Source organism: Natrix helvetica (assembly GCF_964273705.1).
Source record: "Natrix helvetica genome assembly, chromosome: 1".
Lineage (NCBI taxonomy): Eukaryota > Metazoa > Chordata > Lepidosauria > Squamata > Natricidae > Natrix > Natrix helvetica.
In genome coordinates, this window is record NC_138548.1 from 205068984 (window position 1) to 205094429 (window position 25446).

At 42.2% G+C, this 25446-nt stretch overlaps 1 protein-coding gene across 4 annotated transcripts in view; it reads left to right on the plus strand.

Moving 5' to 3' along the window:
- The window catches only part of LPAR2 (lysophosphatidic acid receptor 2), a 53041-nt gene extending 31723 nt beyond the window's left edge, over positions 1-21318 (plus strand). For all 4 annotated transcript variants that reach the window (XM_081957442.1, XM_081957444.1, XM_081957445.1 and 1 more), the window contains exons 2-4: positions 388-466; positions 1177-1928; positions 19328-21318. In XM_081957442.1, the coding sequence (XP_081813568.1) occupies positions 1196-1928; positions 19328-19629 (1035 nt within the window). In that variant the 5' untranslated portion in view covers positions 388-466; positions 1177-1195 and the 3' untranslated portion in view covers positions 19630-21318. The remainder of the gene's footprint in view (positions 1-387; positions 467-1176; positions 1929-19327) is intronic.
- The last annotated feature ends 4128 nt before the right edge of the window (positions 21319-25446 follow it).

The window sequence follows — 25446 nt, forward strand, 5'->3', positions numbered from 1 at the left end:
GGGGCCCAAGGCATGTGGCTAGGCCTGTCGCTCTTTTTGTGGTGCTATAAGCGTGTCAGAAGGGGTACAGTGGCTAGGGTTACGGGAGTGGTCATTAGGCTAGGCTAGGGCATGTGGGGAGCATGGGCATGTTCCCCCTCCCTTTCCCCCCCCTCTGGCCCCATCTCGTGTTGTTTGCACTGCAAGTAACCAGAGGAAATGATGGGGACTGACTGCGCGTGCGTTTAAATATTTTCGGGGAGGGCTTATTTTAGTGCATGCACTTAAAAGCCCAATTGGGCTTATTATCCAGGGAGGTCTTATTTTCAGGGAAACAGGGTACCTATATTGTTAACATCACCCTGATGTGGGAAATCTCTTCTTTATTTTCTCTTTTGTTCTCTGTAGGTCACCGGCAATGTTGCTGTTCTTGCCCTGACAAATAAGAATCTTTTCTAAACAACAGCCAGTCTTGGACAGAGCAGAGGTATGCACTTTCCAAATCCTTTAGGCTACAGCACCCATTATTCCTTACAGTTAGCCTTGCTCAGTCTGTATTTTTCCTTACACCCATTATTCCTTACAGTTAGCCCACCTCAGTCTGTATTTTTAAATTTTGGTCTTAGGCTAAGTTTTTAATTTTTATAAATTTGTACAGGGGTTTAAAGTTTAATTCGATTTTAACTATATTTATGATTATTTGTAAGGTTTTTAATTTGGTACCTGTACACCACCCCGAATCCCTTTGGGGAGAGGGGGCGGTCTAGAAATCAAATAAAATAAATAAATAAATAAATAATTGGAGATACATAGCTGGAGAGTATTGGATTTCCTCCCTCTAATTACATACATGGAAGATGTATAACATTTATGATCTCTTCAAGATCATTCTCAATTATTGGTAGAATAGAAAGTCTTTGGTTGTTTATCTTCAGTGAATTGGGACATATGGTCATAATTGTATCATGGGAATACTTAATGGTTGGGATTTTCTTGAGTGGAAGATTGGTGAGTAAATTAAGTCCAAAGTGGGCAGAGATCTTGACATTGGCTAGAGATGTCTTTTATCCTCTCTTTAAAAGTTAAGATTGTGTAAACTTCATTTCTTTCTCTCTCTCTCTCCCCTCCCCCTTATTTTCTGTTCTCTCTTTAAAGGCTCAGATTGTGTCATTTCATTTCTCCCTCTCTCCCAATCAGGACCTGACTGTTTGAAAAGATGACTGTGTGCTATTATAATATGACAGTAGAGTTCTTCTATAACAACAGTGGGAAAAAGCTATTCCATGAATGGAGATCCAAGGATATTTTGGTGGTTGCCCTTGGCTTGACAGTCAGCATCATTGTACTGCTCACCAACTTGCTGGTCATCACAGCCATTGTTATCAACAAGCGATTCCACTATCCTATCTATTACCTCTTGGGGAATCTAGCTGCAGCTGATCTTTTTGCTGGGATTGCATACATGTTCCTGATGTTCCACACTGGGCCAAGGACAGCTCAGCTCTCTCTCAAGACTTGGTTTATCAGGCAGAGCCTCTTGGACACCAGTCTGACTGCCTCAGTAGTCAACCTTTTAGCCATTGCAGTAGAGCGTCATCAGACAATCTTCACCATGCAGCTCCATAGCAAAATGTCCAATCAGAGGGTAATTATTCTCATTAGCTGCATCTGGATAACAGCCCTGCTACTGGGTCTTATCCCTTCATATGGCTGGCACTGTTTGTGTCAGCTGAATGATTGCTCTACAATGGCTCCTCTCTACAGCCGCAGGTATTTGACCTTCTGGGCACTTTCCAATCTGTTTATCTTCCTCATTATGGTGGTTGTCTACACTCACATATTCATCTACGTCAAGAGGAAGATGGCTCGGATGTCTAAGCATACTACATTTCACCCACGCTACAAGGAAACTATGATCAACCTCATCAAGACAGTCATCATTATTCTCAGTAAGTAAAAGTACTCTATGTCCAGTTTGGCTTCAATCAAAGTTTTTTTTATGAACATATGCAAATGCTTGTTCTTTTCTTCAGCAAGACATATGAATCAGTGGTGGGTTTCAAAATTTTTTGGAACCTCTTCTGTGGGTGTGGCCTGCTTTGTGGGAGTGGCTTGCTGGCCATGTGACTGAGTGGGAGTGGCTTGCGGCCATGTGACCGGGTGGGAGTGGCTTGGCAGTCATGTGACCGGATGGGAGTGGCTTGGCAGTCATGTGACCGGATGGGAGTGGCCAAGACGATGTCACTGAATTCTTTGCTCCAATGGATGGTCTACAAAAAGAAGATATAAAAAAGGAAATTTATTTGTGCACTTACTAGTTACATAAGATTAAAATAAGTACACAAAACAATAAAGGAGCTACTTACAGAAGGTAAGTAGCTTACTACTTACTACTTGTATTTCAAAGGGAATACAATACATATTTAATTTTACACATGTTAACAGCTGCTGGAATTGTGTTTGCACAACAGTGGGAAAAACAAAGATATTAAAATGAATAAATATTAGAATGTGCAGGAATGAATAAATTGACAATTAAAATCAAGAAGGCTTTGAATACTTGTTCATGTGGGATTTGTTTTAGCAATTGCTAACTAAGAAACAGCAATTAGAAATCTACAAGTATGAAAGAAAACACCAATTATGTAAGGAAAAGTCACTAAAATGTATAGGGAAATATTATTAGTACTTGATCATTATTAATAATAATAATAATAATAATAAATTGAATTTATTAGCCGCTCCCTTTCCAAGTAGGACTCGGGGCGGCGTACAATGGAGCATATAAAACATAGAAAATGTATAAAAACAAATAGACATACATACATACCAAACACATATACACATACACGGACACGGACACGGAGGAGGTAACAAATTACATCATATAGACAGTTAAAATTAGCATTAAAATACCCCAGTTGTAAGAACTCAATATGTAATTAAAAATTTAACATTTAAAAACAATTTAAAAAACAGTTAGGAGGAATAAGAGAAAAATTACGATTGAGCCAGGCCAGATAATTGAAAGAGGTGGGTCTTCAGCTGTACACGGAAGGAGCGGAGATCGGACGTAATCCTGATGTCACGGGGGAGGTCATTCCACAGGGCTGGGCCCATCACAGAGAAGGCTCTGCTCCTGGGTGTCGCCCCCCGGCACTGTTTGGCGGACGGCACCCGGAGAAGTCCCTCTCTGTGTGAGCGAATCGGTCGTAGGGATGTGTGGGGCAGGATGCGATCTTGCATGTAGCTAGGCCCTATGCCATGAAGCGCTTTAAAGATCATAATCAAAACCTTGAAACGCACTCGGAAGACCACAGGAAGCCAGTGCAGCTCGCGCAGGAGAGGTGTTACAGGGGAGTATCTAGTCCTCCCCATAATCACCCGCGCGGCCGCGTTCTGGACCAACTGTAGTCTCCGAGTGCATCTCAAGGGAAGCCCCATGTAGAGAGCATTGCAGTAATCCAGGCGAGACGTCACTAGCGCATGGGTGACTGTGCGTAGGGCATCCCGGTCCAATAAGGGGCGCAATTGGCGCATCAGGCGGACCTGATGGAACGCCCCCCTTGCCACGGCTGTTACATGGTCATCCATGGACAGCCGGGCATCTAGGAGGACGCCCAAATTGCGCACCTGTTCCATGGGGGCTAGTTGGACGCCCCCAATGGCCAGAGATGGAAGCACCTGGTTGAACCGGGAGGCCGGAAGCCACAGCCACTCCGTCTTGGAAGGGTTGAGTTTTAGTCGGTTGCCATCCATCCAGACCCGTACGGCCTCCAGACACCGGGACATCATTTCGACGGCCTCATTGGGGTGGTTCGGGGTGGAAATGTATAGCTGAGTATCATCAGCATACAGATGATATCCCACCCCAAAACCACGGATGATCTCGCCCAGCGGTTTCATATATGTGTTGAACAGGAGAGGCGAGAGCACCGATCCCTGTGGCACTCCACATGTGAGTGGCCTCCGGGTCGAACTCTGCTCCCCTGCCAACACACGTTGCGTCCGATCAGAGAGGTAGGAGCCAAACCACCGTAAAACGGTGCCCCTGACTCCCAGCCCCTCTAGCCGGCGCAACAGGATACCATGGTCGATGGTATCGAACGCCGCCGAGAGATCTAATAGGACCAGGATAGAGGAACAACCCCTATCTCTGGCCCTCCAGAGATCATCAACCAATGCGACCAAGGCCGTCTCAGTGCTGTGCCCGGGTCGGAAGCCGGACTGGCGCGGGTCTAGATAATCATTTTCCTCCAGGTGACGAGGGAACTGCTGTGCCACCACACTCTCTACAACCTTCGCTAAAAAAGGAAGGTTGGAGACCGGACGATAATTGACTAGGTCCGTTGGGTCCAGGGAAGGCTTCTTGAGCAGGGGCCTCACCACCGCCTCTTTCAAGGCGGCCGGTAGAGACCCCTCACCCAACGAGGCGTTCACCAGGCCCAGGAGCCAGTCGCGCGTAACCTCCCAGGATGCCAGTACAAGCCAGGAGGGACACGGGTCCAATAAACATGTGGTGGGTCGCAGACGTCCACGCAACCTGTCCAAATCCTCGATGGCAACCGAGTCGAACTCCTCCCAGAGCGGTCCCTCAAGACTCGCCACGGGCGTCTCTACTGGACCACTGAAAGGGGCCCATCCCGTCCGGATTTGAGCGACTTTGTCCTGTAGATATTTCCCAAACTCCTCTGCTCTGCCCTGTAGTGGGGCTTCCCGTGGTCTCTCAAACAAGAGGGAACGGGTCACCCGAAACAGGGCGGCAGGGCGGTTATCTGCAGACGCAATAAGAGCGGCACAATGTTGACGTTTGGCCGCTCTTAATGCCACGAGGTACGTCTTCAAATATGCTCGTACCTGTGCTCGGTCAAATTCGGAACGGGAGGATCTCCAACGACTCTCTAGGCGTCTCTTGTGGCGTTTCATCACCCTTAGCTCCTCGGTAAACCAAGGTGCCAGGGTGGTTCGTCGCCGCAGGAGAGGCCGCAGAGGCGCCACCCGGTTTAGGGCCCCGGTAGTCGCACTATTCCATGCGTCTACCAGGTCCTCCACCCGGGGGCGGGTCAGGTCCACAGGGGGTGGCCCAAGTTCCGTCTGGAACCTATCTGGTTCCATCAGGCGCTTGGGGCGGAACCATCTAATACCTTCCAGTTCCGCCTCCTCGCGGCGGGGGGTAGCACCAGGGAAGTCCAGCCGGAGAAGTGAGTGATCCGACCATGACAGGGGAATAATGTCTAGATCCCCTATTCCCAGATCACTCGTCCACTGGCCAGAGACAAAAACAAGGTCCAGGGTGTGGCCTCCCTCATGAGTAGGACCCTGAATTAACTGGGTCAGGTCCATGGCTGTCATGGAAGCCATGAACTCCCGCACCCACTCAGACGCTTCTCCCATCGACGGCAGGTTAAAATGTGCAGATAACTGTGAGACATTACACACCCACACACACAAACTATGACAGTGCCAAGAAAACAAGAAAAAATAACAATTTCCCCCCAAAAGACTGCAGATGAAACCAGTTTTTTTCCCTAACCCTAATAACAGGAAAGACAAAGCCACTGGAATAAAAACCATCAAGGTATTGTGGGAAATTATAAAGGACAGTGCCAGGAAGCTCACAGAACCAGCAACCACTCACAATTACCTAAACAGCCAGGAATCACACAGAAATACACAAAATCTTGCAAAGCTGCCTTGCACCAACCTGGCCTGCCCATAGAAAAGCAGACATCTTGAGACACATAAACCATACACCAACCTGTACACTTAAAAGAAACATATTGCATCACAAATAACACATTTGCAAAAAGGAATAACATTTCTTCTAATAAACATTCTATAAACAATAAATAAATAAAAATTTCCTTAAAATAATTTTAAAAAAAGATATTCTACACACAATAAATTAAAATAAAACCATTAAAATATTCTATACACAATAAATAAAATTTGAGATTGTGGAGATGTAATTCTGAGGCCGGTCATTGTGGAAGGTCCTGATGAGTTCATGATGACCACGAGGCAGAAGGCATACAAATTTAATAAATGAAGAAATAAAATGCTCTGTGGTCTCGATGGTTTGCTTGCAGATGTTTTATTGTCATCGGTGTGAGATACCTAGCTGGGTCATGAAATATCTGCAAGAAAACCACCAAGCTCAGGGAACACCAAGGACCCCGCTGTCGTCTTCCTCCCCCCCCCCCATTCCTCTTCCTCCTCTCAATATATCCCACTCTTTCTAACACTGATGATGATGATGATAATACCTGGTTTGGGTAATGAAACATCTGCAAGAAAACAAGCAAACTCAGAGAGCACCAATGACCACACAGTCGTTGCTATCCTCCTCCTCCTCCTCTCTGTATACCCCATTTTTTCTAGCACCGATGATGACACCTGGTTGGGTAATGAGATGCTTGCAAGAAAATCACCAAGTTCAGAGAACATCAAAGGACCCCACAGTCCTCTCCCTCCTTATCTTTTTCCATTTTGTCCTTCTACTTCTCCTCCTTCCCCCCCAACCCCACTCCCTTCTAGCACTGATGATGTTACCTAGTTTGGTAATGAAATGTCTGTAAGAAAACCACTAAGCTCAGAAAGCAGCAAGGATCCCACTATCCTCCACCTCCTCTTTCTCCTTCTCTTTCTCCTTTTTGTCCTGTCTTTCTCCTCCTTCCCCCCCAACCCCACTCCCTTCTAGCACTGATGATGTTACCTAGTTTGGTAATGAAACATCTGCAAGAAAACCACCAAGCTCAGAGAGCACCCAGGACCCGTCATTACAACCTCATTGCAAAATACCGTCCATCTCCCTGTGCTCAGAAAAGGAAGCCCGTGCAAGTCTTTTGCTAGTAGGCAGGTTCTAGGATGCCTGCCACCACCAAAGGACCTTCCTGGACTTGCTTTTCTGAGCACAGGGAGACAGATGGTAGTTTGCGCGGTGCGGGCAGCGCCTAGGAGGACCTAGGAGACCGTTCGTGCCGCGTAAGCTCCTGCCGCCATCCCCACCGACGAGCCTGTGCTTTCTGGTGGCCAGGCATCTTAGGCAAGTCCGGGGACCTTGCAAAGGCCTTGCGAGGTCCGCGAATTTTTCTTTTTTTAATTAAACAAAAACACACACAAAAAAAACATTCTTCATTACATCTTGTAGAAAGCATGTTGATTGGTTACAAATACATTTCGTGCGTTACTATACATCCTTCATATTTTTAATTTACATTTTAAAATAAAAAAATCTTTATGTATTTTTCCATCAATATACCATCATTCTCATTTAGCTATAATTATTTAAATATGCTTTTATCTAGAATCATTTGTATTTAAAGACACAACCACCTACTGGCATTCATTTGCTATTCCTATAAAGCTCCAATAAGTACCCTTTTATAGCATATTCCCTTTTTTCCCCCCAACTCACTATTTAAGGCTTACATCTGATTGCTTTTATCAATGCCAAGACATATAAAAATCATTAAACATTATCCATTAACATTTCCTTATTATTATTATAGTTATCTAAAGAAAAGAAAGAATTTTTTTTTGCCATTTATATCACATCTCCTCCCCTCCGACACCCCCCCCCCAAATTACATCTTTATAATAAAATCTAAACAAAAATTTGTTAGTAAAGTTTATAAGTGCCCAAGAGAAATTACATTTTTATATCAAAATCTAACAAAAATGTATTAGTGAAATTGATAAATCTTTTCCCCAGGTCCCACTTTACAATGTATCTCCAAATTATTTTTACTAATTGAGATTATTATTCCATTATTATTATCATAATGAGTTATTAATTAACAAATAAACATTTTAAAGGAAACATTCTAAAAGTGTCTAGAAAATCCTACTTATTAATCACCAAAGGTTAACTAAATTTTGAGTTATCAACCTTCATTATCAGCCTGTGTCTTTCCAGTAACAAAACAATCTTATCTCTTTAGCCAGTTGTTGCGTCAATTCTCTTATTAACTTCTTTATAAAGTTTTTAAAAACTTCTCTCCACACTTTTTTGCTTGAAGGATCTCTCTTATAGTCTTGTTGCCCTTGAACTGGAATTAAAATTAATGTCTTTAATTATCAAATGTCTTTCTTTGGCTGTTTCTCTTCTTAATTCCATCATCAAATCCATCTTGACAGAAGGGGTAGAGCTCCAAATCATCAAGTATATAATAATAATAAGATTCACTTTTCCATGTTCCCTCCTTTCCACTTTCACTCATAGGTGTTCCATTATTAGGTTCATCTGCTATCTTGTCTTTATCTTCTATATCTTCACTCTCTTCTTTAATTTTTGAGGCTCCACTCCCTTCATCTTTTATTGAGCCAGACAATAATCTATCCAACTTCTTATCAAATCTTTCAAATCCTTCCAATATCTTTAGAATTCCATCCAAAAAATCCTGGTAACTTAGGGTTTCTTCATCTGTATATAAATACATATTTCCCAAAGAGAAGAAAAAGTTTAAAATCCACTGCCACTTTTGCCTTCAATGTCTCTTTTATGTATAAAAATATTTTTTGTTTTGAATTTGCTTAAACATAAAATCCTTTTAATTTTTTCAGAAAAGTGAGGGTTCTATCTTTTCTTTTCTTTCCCTTCCCTTGTCCAAAATAGTCCACAAAGACACCTGCAAGATAACAGTCCGTGTCCTTGAGTCGTTATCAGTCTCTACAGGCAAGCTTCAAACCCTCTAGGTACAACATCAACAGAATCAAAGAAAATAGAGCAAAGGATACTTTGTTTCAAAAAAAGAAAAGAAAAACCAAGTTCTGGCTTCCGAATGGCAGATTCAACTTTCTCTTATTCATATCAAACTTAAGAAAGCAAAAATCTCTAAGTGTCTTTAATAAAATTTAATAAACAGTAAGAGGAAGGATTATTAAAGTAAAAAAAAAAGTTTTATATCAATCAAAAAATAAAGGTAGCCCAGAATAGGAGACAAAAATCAATTCATTCACTTAACAGGAGAAATGGGAAGAGTTCCAATCACTTCAATCCACAAAATGCTTTTACATAGAAAAGGAAAAAAAACTTTCTAAGGCAGTCAAATAAAGATAAATTTCACCACTTTGTTCTTTTGCTTAAAGGACCAACTTATCTTTAAAAAAAAATTCTTTGGGCAATCATTCTCAAAGAAAAAATCTCACAAGTTGGACTCACTTTCACTGCCTTCTTTCTGGAGCCGTCTCTGACTTTGTCAGCCTGGGGGCTGTCTGTTTACCGCCGTCTTGGAGAACTTCCCTTGGGTTGATCAGGGACTTTGCGGTGTCCCTGAGACCAGCAAGGATTTGTCTCCCTGTCACCGTCTTCTCTCCGGGATGGTTTAGGTCCATATGGACCGTGCAGCTGGTAAAAGAATCAACGGCGGTCTCGGACTATCGGACTACCCCACAGTCCTCTCCCTCCTTATCTTTTTCCTTTTTGTCCTTCTACTTCTCCTCCTCTTCCCCCCCCCCCCAACCCCACTCCCTTCTAGCACTGATGATGTTACCTAGTTTGGTAATGAAACGTCTGCAAGAAAACCACCAAACTCAGAAAGCAGCAAGGATCCCACTATCCTCCACCTCCTCTATCTCCTTCTCTTTTTCATTTTTGTCCTTCTATCGTTCTCCTCCTTCCCCCACAACCCCACTCCCTTCTAGCACTGATGATGTTACCTAGTTTGGTAATGAAATGTCTGTAAGAAAACCACCAAGCTCAGAAAGCAGCAAGGATCCCACTATCATCTACCTCCTCTTTCTCCTTCTCTTTCTCCTACTTTTCAAAGACGCGGGCCGCGCCGCATAAGCTCCTGTCACCATTCCCATCCCCGCGCCTGTGCTTTCTGGCGGCCAGGCATCTTAGGCAAGTCCGGCGACCTTGCAAAGGCCTTATGAGGTCCCCGAACCTTTCAAAGACGCTGGCCGCGCCGCGTAACCTCCATACATATGCAACACATTTCCATTTTAGGATAATATCATTTGTAGAAGTACAGAAAAAGTAGAGGCACTGAATAAAAGAATGAAAGACAAAAGAAAAGGGAATTAAATTTAGTTTATACAGGTAACAGGCGGCACGATGGCTCAAAGGTTAAGAAGGTGGGCTTGTTGGTTGGAAAGCTGACAGCCTGGGTTCGAGACCTGAGTGTCCCATGATGGAGTGAGCTCCCATCCTTGCCCTAGGTCCTACCAACCTAGCAGTTCAAAGTACGCAAATGTGAGTAGATAAATAGGTACTACTACTTTTGTGGGACTTTGACTTTCTTTGTCAGAAGGCAGCAGGGAAGGTCACAAATCTCAATTATGGGACAATGTGACAACTCTAAATACAAGGACCTATTGTAGCTTCCACTTCTTCAATGCTGTCGTTAAATTTGAATAGTTGCTGAACGAATGGTCGTTGAAAGAGGACCACCCCTTTGAACACTTTTCACTTTATGTCTTCATAACTTTGTGTCCGTACAAACCATTGTTGCTTCTTGTCATCTCTTGAGAATTTAATCAACTTCCTCTTGACTTTTTCAGTTGCCTCCTTCCTCCCAATTTGTTCATTCTACCTTGGTGTATTAGTTTTGCAATTTAGTCCTCATTCATTCTCTCTAAAGGATCACTCATTCTTGTATTCAATTCCATAGATGGCATTCTTGACGTTGTGTGTTCTTGTTTACCACACTGTTCCTAAATAACTCCTTCCACGTCTTCCATATAACACAATGTTCTTATATTCAACCAGTTAAGTTTCTTTTGTTTTAGAAGGAACATACCAGTAGATAAAAAGTATTCCTCCTCCAGGGTTTGCTTTTTATGGGAACAGGATGTTTCGAACATCATTAATATGAGCAGAGCTAGCATTTTCTCTTCACATGTCATCCTAGACATGATGGTGGTTTTAGAAGACAGGTACATAAGACGGTAACTCTCTCATTTTTTAAAAAAAAATGGAAATACTGGGGACTGAAACAAGAACTTCCATATTTAAAAGATGTAATCCCATCAAGGCCCTTTGAAAAATGGTTGATGTTGGAATCTTTTGAAAAAAACAACTTGAGAGTCAAAGCCAAACTAGAAGTAATCAGAACAACTGGCTTTTATAGTTCAGTAAATCTGCTTTATAAATATATTTTCTTTCAGTGTGTTATTTGAATGGATTATTCTGCTGTGCGCAAGAAAAGCAGCAGGAGGTTGTTTTGCCTTAGCTGAAGTTACAGGGAACTGAGCCATATTCTAACTGATAATTGCTCAAGCTGTATCATTCCCTGAGGACTAAGAGACAGCCAGAAGAATGCAGGGGGTTGCTCTCTCTGTTATGATGAGCTGTCTTGGCTTTGTGTAGATGTATGTGGAGGTGTGGCAAGGTTCCTGCTGGGAGAGAGGATGGAGGAGGAATGCATGACTAGACCAGAGGGCAAATTAACATCATTTCTCAAATGGAAACCTGAACTGTTCTTTCTTTTGCCATGGATGGCTGAAGGAAAGAAAGAAGGAAGGAATGTGCTTTTCTTAACAATCTGCATGTGAAGTAGGAAAAAAAAATTAGATCTGTATTGTTTTCTGAGTACGGCAGCTTTGGGGCTTGCTTTGGCTGATTATTCTTTTTAACATTTGAAAGTTTCCGCCCAAGCTCTTTTCATAAATTTCAATGGGGTTATTAAGTAAACTGTTCCTCAACTGCAAACTCTTGAGCTATGATACTTTGCATGGGTGTTGTGCAGTGGTGGGTTTCAATATTTTTTAGAACCTCTTCTCTAGGTATGGCTTGCTGGCCATGTGACTGAGTGGAAGTGGCTTGGCAGTCATGTGACTGGGTGGGCATGGCCAACTTGTAAAATGTGGTGAAACTCACTTAACAACGCTCTTGCTTAGCAACCAAAATGTTGGCTCGGAAACTCTGGCATTGAAGTGTGCAAGTCTTAAAGCTGTCAAGTTAAAAGACCCTTGCACCCCTAACCCTTTAGAAAAAAAACCCAGGGGTGTTCAAACTTGACAGCTTTAAGACTTGTGGACTTCAACTCCCAGAATTCCTCCTCTGGCTCTTCATCTTGATGATGTGCGGACGGGCGGGGGGAGGGAGCTGGAATCGGTTCTAAACGGCACTGTAGATTTGTGGAACCTCTTCTATAGAAGAGGTTAGAACTGGCAGGAACCAACCTCTGGTGTTGTGCAGGTCAGTCTGACTGCCACATTATACATTACTGCTGCCAGCTTCAGAGACATTCAAAGAGGTATTTCAAAGAGGACCTGGCATTTTTTAAGGTGAGGCCAGCCAGTATATGCTAGTTGTGCAGCTCCAGATTGTCCCTTGACATCAAGCCCATTTATCCACGCAACAGTAGCTGTTGTGGCTATAACAGTTGTAGGCCCTATCATCTGCCCCATTGTGCAAGATGTTGGTTTCAGATATGAATGTCTTGGTTTTGCTTTATTGCTGCTCTTCCTTAGTGCCATCTACTGTATATTTAGGCCTTGGTAGTTTTGCCTTATTAGGCCATAGGTAAAGGTTTCCCTCACACATATGTGCTAGTTGTTCCTGACTCTAAGGGGCAGTGCTCATCTCCGTTTCAAAGCCGAAGAGCCAGCGCTGTCCGAAGACGTCTCCGTGGTCATGTGGCCGGCATGACTAAATGCCGAAAGCACGCGGAATGCAGTTACCTTCCCACCAAAAGTGGTTCCTATTTTTCTACTTGCATTTTTTACGTGCTTTCGAACAGCTAGGTTGGCAGAAGCGGGGACAAGTAATGGGAGCTCACTCCGTTACGTGGTGCTAGGGATTCGAACCTCCGACCTGCCGACCTTTCTGACCGACAAGCTCAGCATCTTAGCCACTGACCCCTTCTAGGCAGCATTAAGCCATACTACCACCAATAAATAAAACCAAGAAGTAAATGCAAATTTCCTCTAGAATTTATGATGCATAATGTTTACTGTTGTGAAAAATTAGCTGAATAATAAAATAGATAATTAAGGAAGAATGACATTTAGAAGAAGCCAAGAAGCTGGGTTTACATGCACAGATGCAGAGAAGTGTTATGATTTTTTGTTTTGTTTTATATAAGCTCAGCCGTTTTTATTTAACCATGGTTTCTGAATTAGTGTGCCGTGTGAACTGAGCAACCCTGGTTCAGTGCGATATACGAATTCAGTGATGGCATGGTGGCATTCAAGAAGTACTATGCTTTGTTTAAGAATAGGCAAAATTATGTGGCTGCTTCATCCGTTATTTGCAGAAATGAATTGCCGTTATGGGGGTAGATAGAAGCCTCCACTCTACTTGATATACAATAGAGCAGACTATGAATGGGTCACGGCAGAATTTGTGTTATGTGAAACAGTGACGTGCAGTAAAGTTTATGGCTGGTGAGGCACTGACACAGTGGTGGGTTTCAAATATTTTTAGACTTGTGGACTTCAACTCCCAGAATTCCACAGCCAGGCATGCTCAGTTCCAATTTAAAATGACAGCATTTGTTTTTCTCCTTTGCGAAATAAGTTTCCTTTTTTCATTTTCTTTTTCTTCTCCCTTCCCCTCTTTCCTCCCTCTCTCCCTTCCTCCCCCTCTCTCAAACACACACACACACAAGTTGGATTGGACTATCTCTCCTACCCCCTTCCCTCTCTCACTCACTCTCAAACACACACACACACACACACAAATTGGATTGGATATCTTTTCCAGTGGCTTGAAAGCAGCTCCTCTGCCATCTCCCCCATTCTCCTGCTGCCTTCTCCAAACACCTCCACCATTGCAAATGCAGCCTGCTGTCTGGGTGGGAAATGCCTGGAACACAATAAAGCCCACCCACTCACCTAATGCTGGCAGTCCGGAGTGAGAGGAGAGGCAGAGAAGCCTGAGGGGAGCCGATCTGAGCCTTCCAAAAGAAAGAGGCTGGGGGAAAGTGTGTGTGCTACAGCATGGCTCTTTGCCTGGCTTCCGTGGATGACTCTGCTTAACTGTTAAAAAAAAGCCTCTAAAAAGTGCCCTCTACTATGAGGCAGTAGAACTGCATGCCTCAACTTAGTCAGGAATTTTTAGGCTTTTAACCCTTGCTTAACTCTGCTCGAGTGATCATAAAATGCCTAAAGTCAGACTAGAGGAGGCATGCAGCTCTCCTGCCTCATAGTAGAGGGCACTTTTTTAGAGGCTTTTTTTAACAGTTAAGCAGAGTCATCCACGGTGAGGCAGCAACTAGCTCAGCTTTTTCCTTTTACATTTTTTTTTCTTTTCATGATGAGAGCGGTGAGACTGTGCCGCACCTGACTGCACGTCACTGATGTGAAAGTATTCCCATAAATGTTCACAATAATTAATTGCGTTTATTTTGATCCCTAAATTGTGACCACTTAGCAATGGTGTACTAAGTTAAATTCATTTTATAAACTGTGATTTCAGGTTGGATTATTTCAATAAACCATGATTAAAATTAACTATATTTTTCATTTTGTACATAATAGTAAATTGTGCTTAGTTAAAAGCAGGAGCACTTCTGAAGTCATTGCAGCTGCGTCAACAGAGTGGAGAGTTGAACTAGAGGACTCTTCTAAAACATGAACACTAAAATATCATTTAGCATTTCATCAAAATAGAGGGTGCCTTGAAGTGAAGACAAAAGTTAACCCAAATGAAAAGCTAAAAATGGGTTACTAAGATGTTAGCAAGAGCAGTCATTTTTGGGTATGTTTGGATTTCTTGTGTAAGTATATATGCTGTATGCTGATACCACAGTTTTTAAAAGGTGCAATATTCTATGTCTTCAATAAGAGCTACTTTTTATACCTGGAGGGGTGTTTCAATATCAACCAGCAGAATCAATGTGAGATGGGCAACTATTCAAACTTCCTGACACTTTCTTCTTGGATGTAGAATCTTTATAATAGGAAATATTCAAAAGTGAACTCCTCCCAAAAGGACTTAGCTCTACCTTACTGTAACAAGGGCAATTTCATTGGGAAAAAATACCGTATTTTTCAGAGTATAAGATGCACCATGATTTTGAAGAGGTAAATAATAAAAAAACAGTTTTTGCACTCTGCAAGCCTCCCGAGCCCTTTGCACGCCTCATTTTTTTGCAAAAAAAAAAGGGGTGGGCATGCAGAGGCTTTGGGAGGTTTGTAGAGTGCTAATGGACGCTGGGGGGGGGGCAAAAATGGCCAATTTTTTGCTTTTTCTGCCTTCCCCAGCCCTCAGGAGCACTTTGCAAGCCTCCCAAACCCTCTGCACGTCCATTTTTGCAAAGGGAGCGGGGTTTTGGTAAGCCAAAAATGCTGTATTCAGTGTATAAGACGCACCCAGATTTTCACCCTCTTTTTTGAGAGAAAAAGGTGCGCCTTATACTCTGAAAAATATGGTAGTATACAGTATTTTTAAGAATAAAGAACAATGAAATAACCACATAGTTCATAATAAGACTAGTTGAGACAAACTCATTGGATATAATCCCTGAAGGCTGTAATCCTATCTGAAGTGGGGGAAGGTGGATTAGTGTGCAGGTATCATTCAGTTTGTCATATTTTCCCCGGCAAATATGTGATGTTTGTTCTCCTTTGTGATGTTTTAAAATATTTATAAGATATTTTTGCTGGATTATTTTGTTTTACGATTGTAAGGTGTCTTATATCTTATGATTGGGGCAGGATATACATTTAATTAATAAATAAGGTGAACATGTTTTCACAACAGCTTTGGGAAAACCAGCATTTCACAAAAAGCCAAAGGCCGGATCACTATGTCTTATAGCAGGGGTGTCCAAACTTGGGAACTTTAAGACTTGTGGACTTCAACTCCCAGAATTCCCCAGCCAGCCATGCTGGCTGGGGAATTCTGGGAGTTGAAGTCCACAAGTCTTAAAGTTCCCAAGTTTGGACACCCCTGTCTTATAGGTATGCTCAATTGCTTTTTAAAACCGCTTGATAGCTCTGGAAAGGTAGCTCCTAGGTGGGCTCCCTTTGGAAAGCAAATGAAATTGAAGCCGCCAGGGTGGCTTTGTAAAATGAGTGATTAACTTATAACATTAGGGAGAAGGCCATTCTAGGTACGGTACATAGAGTTCAATCGAATAACGAATGTGAAGCTTAAACACAATGGGAACAGTAGGAATAGAGGAATGAACTGGGATGTATAGGGATGTGTTATTCAATTCCATGCGGTGTTTGGTTCAATATGCTTTTCTAAAAAAGGAGTTAAGAGCATGTGAAGATAAAAGATGGAAAAATTGAATTCCTTCATTTAAAAAAACCCTTACAGATAGTCCTTGGCATACAGCTGTAATGGAGCCTGCCCATGTGACCGACCCAATTTTGCAACCTTTTTGTTTAGAAAATGTCCGTTTTAGCAACTGAAATAATATACCAGCAATAAAAAATTTTGCACCTGCAATTTCTAATATTTTATATAAGCTTAATAGTTTTGCTAAAACCTTTTTTGCTGCATATCAGTTACTGTGTCTAAATTCTGCATCGTACAGTCTAAATGAGGGACCCAGATTGTTGGGGGCAATTATGCTGACTCTGTAAACCTCTTAGAAAGGGCTGGGAAGCACTGGGAAGCAGCATATAAGTCTAAGGGCTATTGCTATTTCTGAGCTCTGAATTGGCTGCTCAAAATCCTTACAGCTCATCCTATTCAAGGTCAAGGAGGAAGAAGCTGTGGAGGCCAGTCACATTTGGCCCATAAACCTCTGCATGTCCTCTCATGTCTCAGAAGAATGTTTAAAGCTAGAGCCATTTGGCTTTCGACATATCTAGAGGGCTGCCAAGTGTTAAACAGTTCCTCTAGATATAACTCTGCTTTTAAAATATATATCTTCAAATATTTTATTAGCATTCGTGAATCAAACAAAATGTGTACCATGGAAAGGAATCAGGGCTGCACCCTGACACACCCATGAAGTGTGTCCTTGTATGCCACCCGGAGTCTCCGAGAGTGGGTTTGGTGGCCATATAAGCTTCCTTAATAAAATAGTAAAATAAAATGTTTCTCTCCTTATAGCAAAATAAGCAGGCAACCGGAAGGTGTGATTAATAAACATAGTTTTGATTTGCATTATGGGAACATACTAAGTGCCCCGATGGATCATGCAATATGCCTATGTTACCCAGCATTCTCTCCTGGACTTTTGTATACATTATGGAAAAGTAATAACCAACTTTAGCTATTGCTCCCTAGTAGTAGATATTTAAGGCTGTCCTGCACTGATTCTGGAAATAGTATGTAACAGCCACTAGCTCTTGTTGGTCTAACGTAAGTTTTGATTGATTTCATTCATCGATTGTGTGCCATCAATTCATTTGTGACACTCAGCAATCACACGACTTTCTCCATGAAGATCTATCCCTCACCTGTTTTTTCAGGTCTTTCACCGATGCACTCATTGCCACTGCAATCCCCCTTTAGAACTTTCTAAAATTGATGGTTATAACACTGGATTATATGGTTTCATCAGAAGTTGGGAAGAAAGAGCTTTTTTGTATCGATTCTGAATTTTCTCAAGAAGAGAGAACTGGTTTCACGTTCCACTAGTATGAGAGATAAAGTTTCTTGCCTATCTTTTCCCTAGCCACCATGTTGTATCACTTTCTTCCATCCTCCACCTCCTTTTCTAATCTAAACTAAATCAAATTAGAGGCAGTTCTTTCTAGTGGTTAAGGCATCAGGCTAGGTGCCTTACCAGGAGACTGTGAATTCTAGTCCCACTTCGACATGAAAGCTGGCTGGGTGACTTTGAGCCAGTCACTCTCAATCCAACTCACCTCACAGGATTATTGTTGTGGGGAAAATAAGAGGGGGAAAGAGTGAGTATCAGCTATATTTGTGGTCTTGAGCTATTTATACAAATAATAAATGCAGGAGTTTTTAAAAATCCAGAAATGATTAAAAAGTCCATATGTGACAGTCTTTTAAATCATTTTGGTTGTCTGTTTTGGAAAAATAATAGGTGGAAATGCCAGAATATACATTCTTCCTTTCTTTGAAGAGGGACTCCGCCTCCTTGGGTCCTAAATACAATACAATAGCAGAGTTGGAAGGGACCTTGGAGGTCTTCTAGTCCAACTCCCTGCCTAGGCAGGAAACCCTATACCGTTTCAGACAAATGGCTATCCAACATCTTCTTAAAGACTTCCAGTGTTGGGGCATTCACAACTTCTGGAGGCAAGCTGTTCCACTGATTGTTCTGTCAGGAAAATTCTCCTCAGTTCTAAGTTGCTTCTTTCCTTGATTAGTTTCCACCCATTGCTTCTTATTCTACCCTCAGGTGCCTTGGAGAATAGTTTGACTCCCTCTTCTTTGTGGCAACCCCTGAGATATTGGAACACTGCTATCATGTCTCCCCTAGTCCTTCTTTCTCTTAAGCTAAACATACCCAGTTCCTGCAACCGTTCTTCATATGTTTTAGCCTCCAGTCCCCTAATCATCTTTGTTGCTCTTCTCTGCACTCTTTCTAGAGTCTCCACATCTTTTCTACATCGTGGCGACCAAAACTGAATGCAGTATTCCAAGTGTGGCCTTACCAAGGCATTATAAAGTGGTATTAACACTTCACGTGATCTTGATTCTATCCCTCTGTTTATGCAGCCTAGAACTGTGTTGGCTTTTTTGGCAGCTGCTGCACACTGCTGGCTCATATTTAAATGGTTGTCCACTAGAACTCCAAGATCCCTCTCAGAGTTACTACTATTGAGCAAGGTACCACCTATACTGTACCTGTGCATTTCGTTTTTGTTGCCTAAATGTAGAACCTTACTCTCTTCACCATTGAATTTCATTTTATTAGATAGTGACCAATGTTCAGGTTTGTCAAGATCCTTCTGTATCTTAAGCCTATCTTCTGGAGTGTTGGCTATTCCTGCCAGCTTGGTGTCATCTGCAAATTTGATGAGTTCCCCATTTATTCCCTCATCCAAATCATTGATGAAGATGTTGAAGAGTACTGGGCCTAAAACAGAGCCTTGGGGTACTCCACTACAAACTTCCCTCCATGTAGATGCAGTTCCATTGAGGACTACACGTTGAGTGCGGCTGGTCAGCCAGTTACGAATCCATCTGGTGGTGATGCTGTCTAAATCTTAGCCTCCAGCTACCTCCTTTCTGGCAAAAGTCTAACCTAGCATATCTTTCCTGATATGCTATGACTGGAGTTTCCAGGATCCCCATCCAGTATTGAAGCTATATCTATATATTTGAAGGGATTAAACTGGGGAAGCCATGAATCAGGTAATATACTGTAGTTATCAATGCACCTTCAGCATTCGGAACAAGTTGGCAGCAGTATCTCCCACTTCATATCTCTCTCCTTGGCGAATGTGCAGCTGCTTAAAACCTTGTGAATTGCTGTGGATTTCTCTTTTTTTCATAGATTCCTCTCTCCTGTCTTAGGTGCCTTTGTGATTTGCTGGACACCAGGGCAAGTGGTTCTTCTGCTGGACGGCCTCGGCTGCAAGAGCTGCAATGTGTTGGCAGTGGAGAAATACTTCCTATTGCTGGCAGAGATCAACTCACTCATCAATGCCATGATCTACTCCTACCGGGACAATGAGATGCGAAGCACCTTCCGGAAGATCCTTTGCTTTGCCTGCCGCAGGATGCCAAAGTATTCCCCTGCCTCAATGAAATTTAGCAACGTAGAGCATCGGATCCTGTCTCAGAATGGGCATCCAGTGATGGACTCAACACTTTAACTTTGCAGTTTCAGGTTGCTCTCTGCTGATTGTCTGAAGCAGTTCGGTTTGATCTGCAGGTGGCTCTTTTGTACAAAGCTAGTAAACAAGGCCTACAAGGCCTGGACAGTTTTATTACCTGTTGACTGCTTGGGGGGATAGCGAGCTGCAATCTTGATCTATAGCTCCTTGCTGCAACTGGGTGTGTGACCTAGCAGAAGCTGTTGTACTGAAACTCTTGTTGAATCATGTCTGGAATACAGTGACTGTCAGTCAACTGAGCTATGGAATTAGTGCATTTGGCCTGTTACAGGCTTGAAAAACACTTTAAACACTCTGCTGCATTGAGAACCAGTTCAGAATTGGTTTCCACCACAGCTTACTTAAAGGCTTTTCTTTTTCTCCTTCCACAGGCTAACAAGCAAAGCTTGCTGTATCTCTATCTAACAAACCATGGGTGGCCCCTTAAGATAAACTTGCTTATTTGCTTCTTAAACACAAATATTTGGACAAACTTTGCAAACTGGTGGAACAAAAATACGGAGGTACATGTGTATGCGTTCTTGTGAACTGCTCTTTTTAACCGCTGTGTTGATTTAGTTGAGGGATTGTATCTTCCGCCGTATGAAAGCCCATCTCTGAAATGCTTCTGTGAAGGATGAAGAATCTTTCTCCTGGCTTTTTCAGCTGCTACTCCCATGGCTGTGTTAGCATGGCTTCTCTCTGGAGATGCAAAACCTATAGTCTGTTTTCTGTACTGAACCCTTAAGAATTTGTTGCAAACTGAATGAGCTTTTCTGCTAAACGTTTATTCCTCCCCCCCCCCCCAATCTGCATAACTCAGGGAGATTTGAAATCAAGATGAACACAGTACCAGCTTTACCTAACTCCAAGGTAAATTTTAGGCAGTGAGAAGAATTATACGAACTTGGATCTGATAGCACAGCAGATGCATGAAATAATTCAATGCATAAAGACCACTTTTTAACATACCCTGTGATACTCAAAGGTGTTGTGATACAGTTTAGGTAACCACTAAAGCACAATTTAATATTTCAGGTAACGTTACAGCCATGGTTGATTATGTTCACATTTCCTACTCTGTGGAAGAAAATTGTGTTTGTATTCTTGATATTCGGGTGCAGTGTCCATACAGATTGTATCTGCTCACGGGGTTGTCATTTCACAGAGATCAGCTGTGGCAGCATGTGCTGTTTAGGAAATTGTTAAACAGCATCTTCTGGGGCCTTGAAATGTTCCATGGCAGATGTTCCATATGATATTCCTCTGTGGTCACAGGATGGAGGGCTTCTTCTCTCAGGCATTGAATGAGGTCTAGAGCTTAAGGTTAGGGGTCCCAAACCTGGGCTTAAAAAATCCAGATAATCATTAAGATGACAGCAAAGACTTTTTTGTATGACTTTGTTGCCATCTAGCGATGGTCTACATTTCTCCCATCTAAACTTGGCTATTTGAGGTAGATCTCCCAAACTGAAATCCCTGGAAAAAAGTACCTCAGAGTTTCTGACAAGATCCAGCCATCTGAAACAAGTAATCTGTTTCTCTTAGTGACCAAGAAATTAACATCTCTGTATTTTTATAACAATGTACTGACTCTCAAAAAGCACCCAGTGCCACCATACAGTGGCTGACTTTAGACTATGTTATGTTATGCTTTGACCATGGTTTAATGAATAAACAGTTAACTGGGCTTTCAGCCTTAAACCTTGTTTTTAGAAATAAGACTGGCTTAATGAGTTGTGTTTTGGGAGGGGAAAAATGGTTTGGGCTTAGAAAAAGACTGCTCTTACAGTGGCAAACATGACTTTAGTCCCAGCTACTGATGTCGTTCGCTAGATTTCCATCATTGGGATAGGGTGAACAATGACACTCACTTAACTGTGTTTCTAATTCTAATAGAAACAGTGGGAGAGTTTTAAATTAGTTTTCTTGACCTTCCATATTCATCCCTTTCCTTTAGGTGCAAGTTGGAGTTCACTCCTCTTTCAGCATCTTGCTGTTTAGTCATTGTTGTTTATCTTTTTCTATATTGCTTAATGTGATAGTCTGACTCAAAGTCCAACTATCTCCCCTCACCCCTATTTGTCCATAGAATTATTCAAACTTTTAAAACAACCGCGAAGAATTTCATACTTCCTTTGACAATAGTCATTTAGCCTATATTTGTACATAATGTGGTATCTTATTAAATGCAGGCAGAAGTGACTATGGAGATTCTCAGGGATCCAGGTCGTGGTTGCCCCAAAGGTGCTTTTTCAAGAGACAACTGGACTTTCTGGTTTTTCTTTGAAGACATTTCGCTTTTCATCCAAGAAGCTTCTTCAGCTCTGACTGGATGGTGGGGAATGGAAGGAATGCAAATGACCAGCTGTCTGCAAGGAATATAACTCCTTCCATACCAAACCATCAAGTCAGAGCTGAAAAAGCTTCTTGGATGAGAAGTGAAACATATCACATTCGTTCTGCACATTTGGATGACACCACATTAAGGAAAGCTACCCTATAACCAGTTATGGCCATCTGCCTTGCTCCTTTCTTTTCTCTGTAGCCTCTTCTCTCACATCTTTTGCATCTCCCCATAGTATGAGGTTCCTTGTTGTTGGACTGTTTGGAGACAGGAAGTAATACACAATATATCACATTTGAAAAAGGCAGCTGGGAAGCTTTAACATGCTGCATCTGAGCTCTAAGACTCAGTCTGTCCTCTCAGCCCTGCTTAGTACAAAAAAAAAAAATCCAATGCATTTGTAGATAAAATAGAAGTGGAAAGGTGAGATCGCATCCCCAAATATACCGTAAGTTTTCTGGCACTTGCAGTCAAAAGGCATTGCACATCCATGCCATTGTTCCTATTTTAATAACTTTCCCCCCTAGGAAATGATGGGGAAAATATAGGGGGAGGGGGTATACTCAAAGAAAAGCTTGTTTAACAATTCTGTGAGTGATGTAAGGTATTTGTACAATGAAAGCCACTCCAGGAGGCATCTAGAAATGAATAAAGTTGGGACAGCGAGCAAGAGGTAGTTAGTGACCTATAAGGAGAGATCTCTCTTTTGGCCTTGTGGTAGAAGTGCTCATTAATGTACTCTATGACATGGCTCAAAAGATTTGCATTACACCCCAAGCAGCTTTTTTTTTAAACTCTTATATTTAGTCTTCTATAATACTTTATTAGTGTAATAACAATTTTACTAGCTCTTCATAAAAATGAATCATGCTTCCTTCAAGTAATCTCCATTTGCTTGTAAATAGTCCTTGGGGAGATGGCTCTCTGCCAGATTCCAAAACCATTGCCCTGGTTCACTTTATGTATTAATCTGGGAAGCTGCCAAAAAGTTCAGGATTAATTCTATAGGGTTTTGGAGAGGCAGACATCTTTTGCATTGCCCTGCCTTTAATGGAAAAAGCTGGAGAGAGAACTTAAAGTCTTCTGGCTACATTGCGTGTCATTTGCTGTTGCGTTATGGTCCTGCTTCAAGTTTGATGGTTGAAGCATTATTGTGCCCCATGCAGTAAACTTTCAGTCCCACAGAAATGAACAGGAGTTGTATATGAACATAGGTACAGCTCTCAGGGTGGCTCAGCAGTTAAGACGCCGGGCTTGTCGACTGGAAAGCCGGCAGCTCAGGTTTGAGACCTGAGCGCCATGCAGCAGGGTGAGCTTCCGTCCTCGCCCCAGCTCCTGTCAACGTAGCAGTTTGAAAGTATGCAAATGTGAATAGATAAATAGGTACCACTGCGGTGGGAAGATAACAACATTCCATGACATCATGCTGGCCATATGACGACATAAATGTCTTTGAACAGAGCTGGCCCAATGCCTTGAAGTGGAGATGAGCACTGCCCCGCCCCCATAATCTACAATGACTAGCAGAATAAAATCTGCAGGGACTCCTTTACCTAAAAGCTCTCATACATTTTACCAGGGATTACAAAGGCATAGTCTCAGGTACTTTGCTGACAACTGTGTCAACATCTTCCTCTGCATTTAATAGCTTATATTTAGGAGAAAGACACACTATAATGTAGGGGTTAAGATTCTGGACCAGGAGAGGGCAGACTCAGGTTCTACAGTAAACTTCCCTTAGACCAGTGGTTTTTTTGGCCATGCCCCACCTAAGCATCAGTAAAATCTGATCCCCCCCCCCTGTGACATATAATTCTTACTGTACTCAAAAACATGAACACTACTCACTCAGAGGAAGCCCAAAAGGCCATTCACTTGGTTTAAACAAGGTTCAAATTTCCCCCATTAAAAATTAATTTCCCCCCCTGTGGGACATGGGCCCCACGGTGGGAACCACTGCCCTAGACATTGAAGTCAACTTAATTTCTTTGGGCCAGCCACACATACACACCCTAGAGTGCAAAGTTGAAAAAAGTCTCCTGTACTTTCCAATCCACGTTGCACTAGTGCAGTAAATTATGATCCATAACTTTTAGTGAAGAGACCTTAACCTTGCCCTGAATTGATTTGGGCTAAGGTTTTAGCATCACCATATAACTCCTCCACACACATAGAGGATGCTGACCTCCTTGGCCCTGTTGCCAATTACTGGTTCACTCAAGATATATTGTTGCCTAACGTATTACATTAAATAGTTCTAAGGGATCTGAAGACACCTAAGTGCATATACAGCCACAACTATAATGGTGTTGATATTGGAGACTAGAGGATCTTTATGCCTCCCTGGAGGTGGAGAGGAAGAGTCTTCTTCATAACTGCAGTAATATGCTTTCTTCCCATAATTGAGGTAGGAGGAAAGTATGTCAGTATGAAAAACATTGCCCCCCAGCCTACCTCCTCAATAATGGAGCCAGTTACTGTTGCTGCCTATGTGTGCTGTTAATGCAGCATAGTTTCAGGGCATAGATTGGTTCAACTTTTTAAAACTTTCAGCTTCCAAAGAAATAATGCAAGATTTCCAACCTCCAAAAGACAAGAAATGTCTCAAGACCTTGGGTATGATGGGAAAAGGGCATTGCCACATGAGTCCTATGGAGCCTTTAGTTTTGTAGCCCAGTAGGAATATTGACACCACCACTACCCCGGAAAATTTACAACCCATCTCCCACAAATCAATACTCTTCTATCTAAGCAACCGCAATGAAAAAGGGAAGAATTAGGCTATGCCAGTGAGGTACACTATCTGCCTCCCACATAAAAAGGGCTCTGCCTCCCACATAAAAAGGGCTCTGCCTCCCACATAAAAAGGGCTATGGAAATGCAGAGCAGATAGAAGGGAGTTTAGAAGGGAGAAGAAGCAGATAGAAGGGAGATTAGTCCAGCAGCACTTGGAACCCAGCAGGTTCCCAGTTCCCCAAAATGGGAATTTCTTCCAAGTGATCTAGATTGCCTAGACAGGAGACCTGCTAGCATATGACTAACCACATCTAAGGGAATTAAATGAATATAGAATTAATTGCTAGTCAGGTGCTAATCCTCATTGCCATACACCAGCTCCAGGCTCAAAAGAAATTTCCTCTGATGTCCACTGGCTGGACCTCTGAAAGCAGGATCTGCAGTTCTTTTATGTGTTCCTTTGGAAATGTTGATGAGCTTCTGATTGGCTATTTCAGAACATAAGATGTTAAACTGGATAAGACATTGATCTGATCCAGTAAGATGGTTCATATTCTGATGTCTGAATAAATGTGTCAGGCTGCAGCTGTTTCACTTCATTTTGATAAATGTGCATTCCACACACACATCTATACTTACATCATTGCTTGTATATTTACAAACACATTATCCTCACATGAAGAATTGATTCCTTTTGCCACAAGTTTCTCCCAGGTGTAAATGCAGTTCTATGA